General features: G+C 58.1%; 1 protein-coding gene across 1 annotated transcript in view; it reads right to left on the bottom strand.

Annotated features, from left to right (window-relative positions):
* IL2RG (interleukin 2 receptor subunit gamma) overlaps window positions 1–12,983 on the bottom strand; it is a 185,760-nt gene that overhangs the window by 132,742 nt on the left and 40,035 nt on the right. The window contains exon 2 of the mRNA XM_086918287.1: window positions 11,272–11,362. Within this exon, the coding sequence (XP_086774413.1) occupies window positions 11,272–11,362 (91 nt within the window). The remainder of the gene's footprint in view (window positions 1–11,271; window positions 11,363–12,983) is intronic.

Raw genomic sequence — 12,983 nt, 5'->3', positions numbered from 1 at the left:
TTACTGTCATGTATCTATATGCCTGCATGTATTCATTGTTTTAGCACAAAGGTAGAATTCGACCATCTATTTAGTCTGTTTGTGCTTATAACCGTATACATCTGTTTCTGGCTCATGGTTGTTGCAGCACACGTATTTTATACTAGAAAGATGCTGGTTCAATAAATGCTTTTTGAAAACGCCCCCACCGTTTATTCTGTATATCTCTCTGAGACAAAGTAAGCATGAGTGACTGAGCGAAAAGTACTGTACTGTTTCCACGATCCCGGAGGGGTCAGGGTTGTCATGTTCGATAGTTGCCAGAAAGTATTCGCTTCTTGGTAAGAGGGGCTCTTGGTGGTACTGTGAACTAGCTGGTCTACAGACTAACATATCCTCTGGGGGTGCCTGGAATCAGTCTGGACACCAATCCCTTAGTTTATGTTGTCTATACATGCATATTCTATATAGATTTATAGGAGCTACACAACAGCAGCTTTCAGTAATGACTCAGTGGGGGTCCCCGGCTTCCAGTAATCACTCATGGGGGGTCCTGATCTTCTAGTAATGTTTCAGTGGGGGTCCCCGGATTCTAATAATGATGGCTCAGTGGGAGTCCCTGGATTCCAGTAATGACTCAGTGGTGTCTTCCAGTAATGGCTCGGGGAGGATGGGGGGTCCTCGGGCTCCAATAATGACTCAGTGGGGGTCCCCGGCTTCTAGTAATGACCTCAGGGGGGGCCCCTGGCTTCCAGTAATGACTCAGTGGGAGTTCCTGTCTTCCAGCAATGATTAGTTTGGGGTCCCCAGAAGTCAAAAGGTTGGGAACCACTGCTCCACAACATCCCTATGTCATGATCGGCCAAACCCGCATTAAGGGCGCTGCATTGGTTGGCAGTGCGAGAAAGGGTGAAATTCAAATCTCTCTGCCTTGCACATAAAATCTTGCAAGGCAAAGGCCCTACTGCCCTTCAAAAGCTGGTGACCCCATATAAGGCAAGTAGAACACTACGCTCAGACCAACAACACTTACTCATGATCCCCAGGGTCAAAAAGGCCCGCTCAGGAGGGAGAAGATTCTCCGTAAAGGTTGCAACCCTCTGGAACTCATTCCCCCTAGGCTTGCGCTCGGAGCCATGCCGTTTGCGTTTTCGTAAACAGCTGAAAACTTTTCTCTTTTGTTAAACCGCTGTGCCTTTCTCTCTCTTAATCTGTTACTCTGTTTGGTGAAGGGCTGGGATGCTCTAGGGTAACCACGCGCTATACAAAACTGTTTTAATAATAATAATAATAATCTGCTAAAAGGCTGAGCCATCTCCTGCCGACCCTACTTTATTGGTATCATCGCCAGTGGCCAATGCTCTTGAGGAGATCCAGGCCTAGAAGAGTTTTCCCCCATCGTAAACGTAATGCTCTAAAAATAACTAGGACCTTATCTCTCCAGCCTTAGGGGCTCTCTCCTTTACAGTTCCCTGAAGTAGTTTAAGGAGGTGTTTGTCACCGGTGTGGTGGAAGAGAGTTCCAGACCTTGGCCGCAGTGACACAAAAGGCCTGGTCGCCATGGCGAGATGTTTTTACTCTCAGAAGGTCAAGGAGGAACCGAGAGCTTGAGCGAAGAGAACAAGGAGACCCATGCCAATGACAACTCGAGCCAATGAACTCTGGTAGACCCGGATACAGGCTTTATGGCTGATGATCATAAATTTATAGAAGACCTGCTGCCAATCAGAAGCCAATGAGTTGTTTCAGGAAGTGAGGACATGCTGCCATTTTAAGCATTGGTAATGAGATCTGCTGCAGTGACCAGTGTGCCTCTAGGGGGACAGTGGTGCCTTATAAACTCCCTAAGTAGCCTATAGGAGGGCAGTGCTGCCTTACACACCCTCAGTGTGGCCTATAGGACGACAGTGGTGACTTACGCAACCCCGGTGTGGCCTCCAGGAGGACAGTGCTGCCTTACACACCCTCAGTGTGGCCTATAGGACGACAGTGGTGACTTATGCAACCCCGCTGTGGCCTCCAGGAGGACAGTGGGGCCTTACACCCCCGGTGTGGCCTCTAGGAGGACAGTGGTGCCTCACACCCCCAGTGTGGCCTCTAGGAGGACAGTGGTGCCTCACACACCCCCAGTGTGGCCTCTAGGAGGACAGTGGTGCCTTACACACCCCCAGTGTGGCCTCTAGGAGGACAGTGGTGCCTCACACCCCCAGTATGGCCTCTAGGAGGACAGTGGTGCCTCACACCCCCAGTGTGGCCTCTAGGAGGACAGTGGTGCCTTACACACCCTCAGTGTGGCCTCTAGGAGGACAGTGGTGCCTCACACCCCAGTGTGGCCTCTAGGAGGACAGTGGTGCCTTACACCCCAGTGTGGCCTCTAGGAGGACAGTGGTGCCTTACACCCCAGTGTGGCCTCTAGGAGGACAGTGTGACTTACACCCCCCCTGTGTGGCCTCTAGGAGGACAGTGGTGCCTCACACCCCCAGTGTGGCCTCTAGGAGGACAGTGGTGCCTCACACCCCCAGTGTGGCCTCTAGGAGGACAGTGGTGCCTCACACACCCCCAGTGTGGCCTCTAGGAGGACAGTGGTGCCTTACACACCCCCAGTGTGGCCTCTAGGAGGACAGTGGTGCCTTACACACCCCCAGTGTGGCCTCTAGGAGGACAGTGGTGCCTCACACCCCCAGTGTGGCCTCTAGGAGGACAGTGGTGCCTCACACCCCCAGTGTGGCCTCTAGGAGGACAGTGGTGCCTTACACACCCCCAGTGTGGCCTCTAGGATGACAGTGGTGCCTTACACCCCAGTGTGGCCTCCAGGAGGACAGTGGTGCCTTACACACCCCCAGTGTGGCCTCTAGGATGACAGTGGTGCCTTACACCCCAGTGTGGCCTCTAGGAGGACAGTGGTGACTTACACCCGAGTGTGGCCTCTAGGCGGACAGTGGTGCCTCACACCCCCAGTGTGGCCTCTAGGAGGACAGTGGTGCCTCACACCCCCAGTGTGGCCTCTAGGAGGACAGTGGTGCCTTACACACCCCCAGTGTGGCCTCTAGGATGACAGTGGAGCCTTACACCCCAGTGTGGCCTCTAGGTGGACAGTGGTGCCTTACACACCCCCAGTGTGGCCTCTAGGTGGACAGTGGTGCCTTACACCCCAGTGTGGCCTCTAGGATGACAGTGGTGCCTTACACACCCCCAGTGTGGCCTCTAGGAGGAAAGTGGTGCCTTACACCCCAGTGTGGCCTCTAGGACGACAGTGGTGCCTTACACCCCAGTGTGGCCTCTAGGAGGACAGTGGTGCCTCACACCCCCAGTGTGGCCTCTAGGAGGACAGTGGTGCCTCACACCCCCAGTGTGGCCTCTAGGAGGACAGTGGTGCCTCACACCCCCAGTGTGGCCTCTAGGAGGACAGTGGTGCCTCACACCCCCAGTGTGGCCTCCAGGAGGACAGTGGTGCCTCACACCCCCAGTGTGGCCTCTAGGAGGACAGTGGTGCCTCACACCCCCAGTGTGGCCTCTAGGATGACAGTGGTGCCTTACACCCCAGTGTGGCCTCTAGGAGGACAGTGGTGACTTACACCCCCCAGTGTGGCCTCTAGGTGGACAGTGGTGCCTCACACCCCCAGTGTGGCCTCTAGGTGGACAGTGGTGCCTCACACCCCCTGTGTGGCCTCTAGGAGGACAGTGGTGACTCACACCCCCAGTGTGGCCTCTAGGAGGACAGTGGTGCCTCACACACCCCCAGTGTGGCCTCTAGGAGGACAGGGGTGCCTTACACACCCCCGGTGTGGCCTCTAGGAGGACAGTGATGCCTCACACACCCAGTGTGGCCTCTAACAGGACAGTGGTGCCTCACACCCCCAGTGTGGCCTCTAGGAGGACAGTGGTGCCTTACACACCCTCAGTGTGGCCTATAGGAGGACAGTGGTGCCTCACACCCCAGTGTGGCCTCTAGGAGGACAGTGGTGCCTTACACCCCAGTGTGGCCTCTAGGAGGACAGTGGTGCCTTACACCCCAGTGTGGCCTCTAGGAGGACAGTGGTGACTTACACCCCCCCTGTGTGGCCTCTAGGAGGACAGTGGTGCCTCACACCCCCAGTGTGGCCTCTAGGAGGACAGTGGTGCCTCACACCCCCAGTGTGGCCTCTAGGAGGACAGTGGTGCCTCACACACCCCCAGTGTGGCCTCTAGGAGGACAGTGGTGCCTTACACACCCCCAGTGTGGCCTCTAGGAGGACAGTGGTGCCTCACACACCCCCAGTGTGGCCTCTAGGAGGACAGTGATGCCTCAAACCCCCAGTGTGGCCTCTAGGAGGACAAGGGTGCATTACACACCCCCAGTGTGGCCTCTAGGAGGACAGTGGTGCCTCACACCCCCAGTGTGGCCTCTAGGAGGACAGTGGTGCCTCACACCCCCAGTGTGGCCTCTAGGAGGACAGTGGTGCCTTACACACCCCCAGTGTGGCCTCTAGGTGGACAGTGGTGCCTCACACCCCCTGTGTGGCCTCTAGGAGGACAGTGGTGACTTACAGCCGAGTGTGGCCTCTAGGCGGACAGTGGTGCCTCACACCCCCAGTGTGGCCTCTAGGAGGACAGTGGTGCCTCACACCCCCAGTGTGGCCTCTAGGAGGACAGTGGTGCCTTACACCCCCCAGTGTGGCCTCTAGGAGGACAGTGGTGCCTTACACACCCCCAGTGTGGCCTCTAGGAGGACAGTGGTGCCTTACACCCCAGTGTGGCCTCTAGGAGGACAGTGGTGACTTACACCCGAGTGTGGCCTCTAGGCGGACAGTGGTGCCTCACACCCCCAGTGTGGCCTCTATGAGGACAGTGGTGCCTCACACCCCCAGTGTGGCCTCTAGGAGTACAGTGGTGCCTTACACACCCCCAGTGTGGCCTCTAGGATGACAGTGGTGCCTTACACCCCAGTGTGGCCTCTAGGTGGACAGTGGTGCCTTACACACCCCCAGTGTGGCCTCTAGGTGGACAGTGGTACCTTACACACCCCCAGTGTGGCCTCTAGGAGGACAGTGGTGCCTCACACACCCCCAGTGTGGCCTCTAGGAGGACAATGCTGCCTCACACCCCCAGTGTGGCCTGTCGGAGGACAGTGGTGCCTTACACACCTCCAGTGTGGCCTCTAGGATGACAGTGGTGCCTTACACACCCCCAGTGTGGCCTCTAGGATGACAGTGGTGCCTTACACACCCCCAGTGTGGCCTCTAGGCGGACAGTGGTGCCTTACACACCCCCAGTGTGGCCTCTAGGAGGACAGTGGTGCCTTACACACCCCCAGTGTGGCCTCTAGGCGGACAGTGGTGCCTTACACACCCCCAGTGTGGCCTCTAGGAGGACAGTGGTGCCTTACACACCCCCAGTGTGGCCTCTAGGATGACAGTGGTGCCTTACACACCCCCAGTGTGGCCTCTAGGCGGACAGTGGTGCCTTACACACCCCCAGTGTGGCCTCTAGGCGGACAGTGGTGCCTTACACACCCCCAGTGTGGCCTCTAGGAGGACAGTGGTGCCTTACACACCCCCAGTGTGGCCTCTAGGATGACAGTGGTGCCTTACACACCCCCAGTGTGGCCTCTAGGCGGACAGTGGTGCCTTACACACCCCCAGTGTGGCCTCTAGGAGGACAGTGGTGCCTTACACACCCCAGTGTGGCCTCTAGGAGGACAGTGGTGACTTACACCCCCCCCAGTGTGGCCTCTAGGTGGACAGTGGTGCCTCACACCTCCAGTGTGGCCTCTAGGAGGACAGTGGTGCGTACACCCCCAGCGTGGCCTCTAGGAGGACAGTGGTGCCTTACACCCCCTGTGTGGCCTCAAGGAGGACAGTGGCGCCTTACACCCCAGTGTGGCCTCTAGGAGGACAGTGGTGCCTCACACCCCCTGTGTGACCTCTAGGAGGACAGTGGTGCCTTACACCCCCAGTGTGGCCTCTCGGTGGACAGTGGTGCCTCACACCCCAAGTGTGGCCTTCAGGAGGACAGTGGTGCCTTACACCCCCTGTGTGGCCTCTAGGAGGACAGTGGTGCCCTACACACCCCCAGTGTGGCCTCTAGGAGGACAGTGGTGCCTTACACCCCCCCAGTGTGGCCTCTAGGAGGACAGTGGTGCCTTACACACCCCCAGTGTGGCCTCTAGGAGGACAGTGGTGCCTTACACCCCCCAGTGTCGCCTCTAGGACGACAGTGGTGCCTTACACCCCAGTGTGGCCTCTAGGAGGACAGTGGTGCCCTACACCCACCAGTGTGGCCTCTAGGAGGACAGTGGTGCCTTACACCCCCTGTGTGGCCTCTAGGAGGACAGTGGTGCCTTACACCCCCAGTGTGGCCTCTAGGTGGACAGTGGTGCCTCACACCCCCAGTGTGGCCTCTAGGAGGACAGTGGTGCCTTACACCCCAGTGTGGCCTCAAGGAGGACAGTGGTGCCTTACACCCCAGTGTGGCCTCTAGGAGGACAGTGGTGCCTCACACCCCTTGTGTGGCCTCTAGGAGGACAGTGGTGCCTTACACCCCAGTGTGGCCTCTAGGAGGACAGTGGTTCCTCACACCCCCTGTGTGGCCTCTAGGAGGACAGTGGTGCCTCACACCCCCAGTTTGGCCTCTAGGTGGACAGTGGTGCCTCACACCCCCTGTGTGGCCTCTAGGAGGACAGTGGTGCCTCACACCCCCTGTGTGGCCTCTAGGAGGACAGTGGTGCCTCACACTCCCAGTGTGGCCTCTAGGTGGACAGTGGTGCCTCACACCCCCTGTGTGGCCTCTAGGAGGACAGTGGTGCCTCACACCCCCAGTGTGGCCTCTAGGAGGACAGTGGTGCCTCACATCCCCAGTGTGGCCTCTAGGATGACAGTGGTGCCTCACACCCCCTGTGTGGCCTCTAGGAGGACAGTGGTGCCTCACACCCCCAGTGTGGCCTCTAGGAGGACAGTGGTGCCTCACACCCCCAGTGTGGCTTCTAGGATGACAGTGGTGCCTTACACCCCCCAGTGTGGCCTCTAGGTGGACAGTGGTGCCTCACACCCCCAGTGTGGCCTCTAGGTGGACAGTGGTGCCTCACACCCCCTGTGTGGCCTCTAGGAGGACAGTGGTGCCTCACACCCCCAGTGTGGCCTCTAGGTGGACAGTGGTGCCTCACACCCCCAGTGTGGCCTCTAGGTGGACAGTGGTGCCTCACACCCCCAGTGTGGCCTCTAGGAGGACAGTGGTGCCTTACACCCCAGTGTGGCCTCTAGGTGGACAGTGGTGCCTCACACCCCCTGTGTGGCCTCTATGAGGACAGTGGTGCCTCACACCCCCAGTGTGGCCTCTAGGAGGACAGTGGTGCCTCACACCCCCCCAGTGTGGCCTCTAGGAGGACAGTGGTGCCTTACACACCCCCAGTGTGGCCTCTAGGTGGACAGTGGTGCTTCACACCCCCTGTGTGGCCTCTAGGATGACAGTGGTGTCTCACACCCCCAGTGTGGCCTCTAGGAGGACAGTGGTGCCTCGCACACCCCCAGTGTGGCCTCTAGGAGGACAATGGTGCCTCACACCCCCAGTGTGGCCTCTAGGCGGACAGTGGTGCCTTACACACCCCCAGTGTGGCCTCTAGGAGGACAGTGGTGCCTTACACACCCCCAGTGTGGCCTCTAGGCGGACAGTGGTGCCTTACACACCCCCAGTGTGGCCTCTAGGAGGACAGTGGTGCCTTACACACCCCCAGTGTGGCCTCTAGGATGACAGTGGTTCCTTACACACCCCCAGTGTGGCCTCTAGGCGGACAGTGGTGCCTTACACACCCCCAGTGTGGCCTCTAGGAGGGCAGTGGTGCCTTACACACCCCCAGTGTGGCCTCTAGGCGGACAGTGGTGCCTTACACACCCCCAGTGTGGCCTCTAGGAGGACAGTGGTGCCTTACACACCCCCAGTGTGGCCTCTAGGATGACAGTGGTGCCTTACACACCCCCAGTGTGGCCTCTAGGCGGACAGTGGTGCCTTACACACCCCCAGTGTGGCCTCTAGGAGGACAGTGGTGCCTTACACACCCCAGTGTGGCCTCTAGGAGGACAGTGGTGACTTACACCCCCCCAGTGTGGCCTCTAGGTGGACAGTGGTGCCTCACACCCCCAGTGTGGCCTCTAGGAGGACAGTGGTGCCTTACACCCCCAGCGTGGCCTCTAGGAGGACAGTGGTGCCTTACACCCCCTGTGTGGCCTCAAGGAGGACAGTGGTGCCTTACACCCCAGTGTGGCCTCTAGGAGGACAGTGGTGCCTCACACCCCCTGTGTGGCCTCTAGGAGGACAGTGGTGCCTTACACCCCCAGTGTGGCCTCTAGGTGGACAGTGGTGCCTCACCCCCCCAGTGTGGCCTCTAGGAGGTCAGTGGTGCCTTACACCCCCTGTGTGGCCTCTAGGAGGACAGTGGTGCCCTACACACCCCCAGTGTGGCCTCTAGGAGGAGAGTGGTGCCTTACACCCCCCCAGTGTGGCCTCTAGGAGGACAGTGGTGCCTTACACACCCCCAGTGTGGCCTCTAGGAGGACAGTGGTGCCTTACACCCCCCAGTGTGGCCTCTAGGATGACAGTGGTGCCTTACACCCCAGTGTGGCCTCTAGGAGGACAGTGGTGCCCTACACCCACCAGTGTGGCCTCTAGGAGGACAGTGGTGCCTTACACCCCCTGTGTGGCCTCTAGGAGGACAGTGGTGCCTTACACCCCCAGTGTGGCCTCTAGGTGGACAGTGGTGCCTCACACCCCCACTGTGGCCTCTAGGAGGACAGTGGTGCCTTACACCCCAGTGTGGCCTCAAGGAGGACAGTGGTGCCTTACACCCCAGTGTGGCCTCTAGGAGGACAGTGGTGCCTCACACCCCCTGTGTGGCCTCTAGGAGGACAGTGGTGCCTTACACCCCAGTGTGGCCTCTAGGAGGACAGTGGTGACTTACACCCCCAGTGTGGCCTCTAGGAGGACAGTGGTGCCTTACACCCCAGTGTGGCCTCTAGGAGGACAGTGGTGCCTCACACCCCCAGTGTGGCCTCTAGGAGGACAGTGGTGCCTTACACACCCCCAGTGTGGCCTCTAGGATGACAGTGGTGCCTCACACACCCCCAGTGTTGCCTCCAGGAGGACAGTGGTGCCTTACACCCCGAGTGTGGCCTCTAGGATGACAGTGGTGCCTCACACCCCCAGTGTGGCCTCTAGGAGGACAGTGGTTCCTCACACCCCCTGTGTGGCCTCTAGGAGGACAGTGGTGCCTCACACCCCCAGTGTGGCCTCTAGGTGGACAGTGGTGCCTCACACCCCCTGTGTGGCCTCTAGGAGGACAGTGGTGCCTCACACCCCCTGTGTGGCCTCTAGGAGGACAGTGGTGCCTCACACCCCCAGTGTGGCCTCTAGGTGGACAGTGGTGCCTCACACCCCCTGTGTGGCCTCTAGGAGGACAGTGGTGCCTCACACCCCCAGTGTGGCCTCTAGGAGGACAGTGGTGCCTTACACCCCCAGTGTGGCCTCTAGGATGACAGTGGTGCCTTACACCCCAGTGTGGCCTCTAGGAGGACAGTGGTGACTTACACCCCCCAGTGTGGCCTCTAGGTGGACAGTGGTGCCTCAAACCCCCAGTGTGGCCTCTAGGTGGACAGTGGTGCCTCACACCCCCTGTGTGGCCTCTAGGAGGACAGTGGTGCCTCACACCCCCAGTGTGGCCTCTAGGTGGACAGTGGTGCCTCACACCCCCAGTGTGGCCTCTAGGTGGACAGTGGTGCCTCACAACCCCAGTGTGGCCTCTAGGAGGACAGTGGTGCCTTACACCCCAGTGTGGCCTCTAGGTGGACAGTGGTGCCTCACACCCCCTGTGTGGCCTCTATGAGGACAGTGGTGCCTCACACCCCCAGTGTGGCCTCTAGGAGGACAGTGGTGCCTCACACACCCCCAGTGTGGCCTCTAGGAGGACAGTGGTGCCTTACACACCCCCAGTGTGGCCTCTAGGAGGACAGTGGTGCCTCACACCCCCAGTGTGGCCTCTAGGAGGACAGTGGTGACTTACACACCCCCAGTGTGGCCTCTAGGAGGACAGTGGTGCCTTACACACCCCCAGTGTGGCCTCTAGGCGGACAGTGGTGCCTTACACACCCCCAGTGTGGCCTCTAGGAGGACAGTGGTGCCTTACACACCCCCAGTGTGGCCTCTAGGATGACAGTGGTGCCTTACACACCCCCAGTGTGGCCTCTAGGCGGACAGTGGTGCCTTACACACCCCCAGTGTGGCCTCTAGGAGGACAGTGGTGCCTTACACACCCCCAGTGTGGCCTCTAGGTGGACAGTGGTGCCTTACACCCCCAGTGTGGCCTCTAGGAGGACAGTGGTGCCTTACACCCCAGTGTGGCCTCTAGGAGGACAGTGGTGCCTTACACCCCAGTGTGGCCTCTAGGACGACAGCGTTGCCTTACACCCCAGTGTGGCCTCTAGGACGACAGCGGTGCCTTACCCCCCAGTGTGGCCTCTAGGTGGACAGTGGTGCCTCACACCCCCTGTGTGGCCTCTAGGAGGACAGTGGTGCCTTACACACCCCCAGTGTGGCCTCTAGGAGGACGGTGGTGACTTACACCCCCCCACTGCAGCCTCTAGGAGGACAGTGGTGCCTTACACACCCCCAGTGTGGTCTCTAGGAGGACAGTGGTGCCTTACACCCCAGTGTGGCCTCTAGGACGACAGCGTTGCCTTACACCCCAGTGTGGCCTCTAGGACGACAGCGGTGCCTTACCCCCCAGTGTGGCCTCTAGGTGGACAGTGGTGCCTCACACCCCCTGTGTGGCCTCTAGGAGGACAGTGGTGCCTTACACACCCCCAGTGTGGCCTCTAGGAGGACGGTGGTGACTTACACCCCCCCACTGCAGCCTCTAGGAGGACAGTGGTGCCTTACACACCCCCAGTGTGGTCTCTAGGAGGACAGTGGTGCCTTACACCCGAGTGTGGCCTCTAGGCGGACAGTGGTGCCTTACATCCCCACAGGGTGGTACCTTGCATGGCAGTGGTGCCTTACAGTCCTTAAGTGTGATTCCTTGCACGACAGTGGTGCTGTATATCATCCAAGGAGGGAGTGGCTGACGGACTGTCCTGCTTCTGAGTGGATGTCTGACTTTAGTAGAGAGAGAGACAGAGAGACTGGGGGAGGGTCGAACAGGGAGACAAAGAAGGGATGATGGAAGAAATGGAATGGAGGTTGGGGCTGTAAAACGAAGGTAGAATTAAATACACAAACAAAGGACATGAGATGGACAGGAAGTAGGCGCGACGGTCATATTTCACCTACCAGTAAAAGAGGGAATTGTTCACTTCCGGCCTCCCCTGATTGTTCCACATGCATGTCATGTGCTCCTTGTTGAAAATGATGCACTCCACACCTGGAAAAGATAATTCGACAGCGGGTCAGTAATATGGCTAGAGGTTCTCACTAGCCTTCAGGGGATGCAAGTTTTGAGGGTGGAACAGACGTGTCCTATGGCCCTGAGAGACAGGGCTGGCTTTAGCACTGTTGGCGCCCGGTGCAACAACCTTTTTTAGCAACCCCCCTCCCTCCCCCACTCCATGACCTTCTCTTCAGATTTCCTCACTACCACCCAGCAAAAGTGCCTCTTATCTCTCCATAGCTCCTCTCTCACATATGTTTCATTTATTTTAAAGTGCTGGTAAGGGCTAGATTTACCAATCTGCATGCATATTAACTCTCTGTGCTACTTTATGGTGAGTCCAAACTGTACCTAGATAAAACCCTGATCTCTCTCTCTCTAGCAGGAACATTAATGACAAGAGTTATCTTGAAATTTTTATTGCTGCCTGAAAACTGGACGTACAAGAAACTCTGTCGCAGGTGTTGTTACATCATACGTTAATGCTAAACACAGCACGGCCCTCCTCCCAGGTCAGCGCCACCCTTCCAGGTCAGCGCCCAGTGCGGCTGCACCGGTCCCACCCCCCTAAAGCTGGCCCTGCTGAGAGAGCCATTGCCTAGCGCACTGGTAAAATCACAACAGCGTGGTATTTCAATGTGCGCGCCATGTACAGCAGCGAGCAGCTCTGCCGACCAAGCGTCGCTCAGGGGCTCTCTTATATGTATTACTGGTCACTCACGCCAGCGCCACCCTGCACGTGCACTGCTTTAGAGTGGGTGGTAACAGTAAATCCCGGAGGAGAATCCTCTGACGGAATTCAGTTCACCACTCTCTCCCACGGGGGAGTAAGGTGCACGCGCGGATTGTCTACCAGACTTAAGGCCATATTTATGACCAGTTTGCGTCACTTTTGTGCCACGCAAGGAGGTGCAAGAGCGACGCAAACCCAAAGTCATATTTTTGAAGCCACGCAAAGCCATAGTGTGTGGCTTCGAATGACCTCAAGAATATGGAGTAATGAAATGCAGCGCAGATCGCTGCGTTACGCTGCTCTGTGCAAGGGAGGCGTTCCAAGGGCGGCGTTCCAAGGGAGGCGTTCCAAGGGAGGCGTTCCAAGGGAGGCGTGTGGATGTTCCCACACAACTCCCATGGTTTAAGATACATTTACAGATTTACAAAACCTGGTGAAACTGGGAATGAGCCAAAAGAGATACGCCTCCCAGGTGAGGCATAACAGGGAGAAATATCTTTATTTCTCCTCTTTGTTTCCCCTGTTTATGTGTGCAGCATTCAACAGTACAGATAGAAAGAGAAAACAGCCTCTCAGGATTCTTTTTGAGCAGGAAGGTGTCCCTTCCTGCACAAAATCAATCCTGCGGCGAACAGGCAAGAGCCAGGCAGACTGCACTTCCGGTAGCCCCGGAGTTGAGGTTAGCGCTCTAGTGGCTACCTCACTCCGGGCTATTTAGGCCGCCCTGACCCTCGAGCCAACGCGGTAGGGAGACGGTGGCAGTGTCTCCCGGACCCGCTGCTGTGCTAGAGAGCGTCCTCACTTTTATGAGCAGTGGTAATTATAGGGGGCTGCGAGAAGCGAGAAAACAAACGGACTGATTTTAGAGTCTGTTATATTTTT

The sequence above is a fragment of the Lissotriton vulgaris genome, chromosome 4_1, assembly GCF_964263255.1.
Source record: "Lissotriton vulgaris chromosome 4_1, aLisVul1.2, whole genome shotgun sequence".
Taxonomy (NCBI): domain Eukaryota; kingdom Metazoa; phylum Chordata; class Amphibia; order Caudata; family Salamandridae; genus Lissotriton; species Lissotriton vulgaris.
Note: the sequence above shows the minus strand (reverse complement) of the source record. Positions and strands in the feature narration are given on the sequence as shown.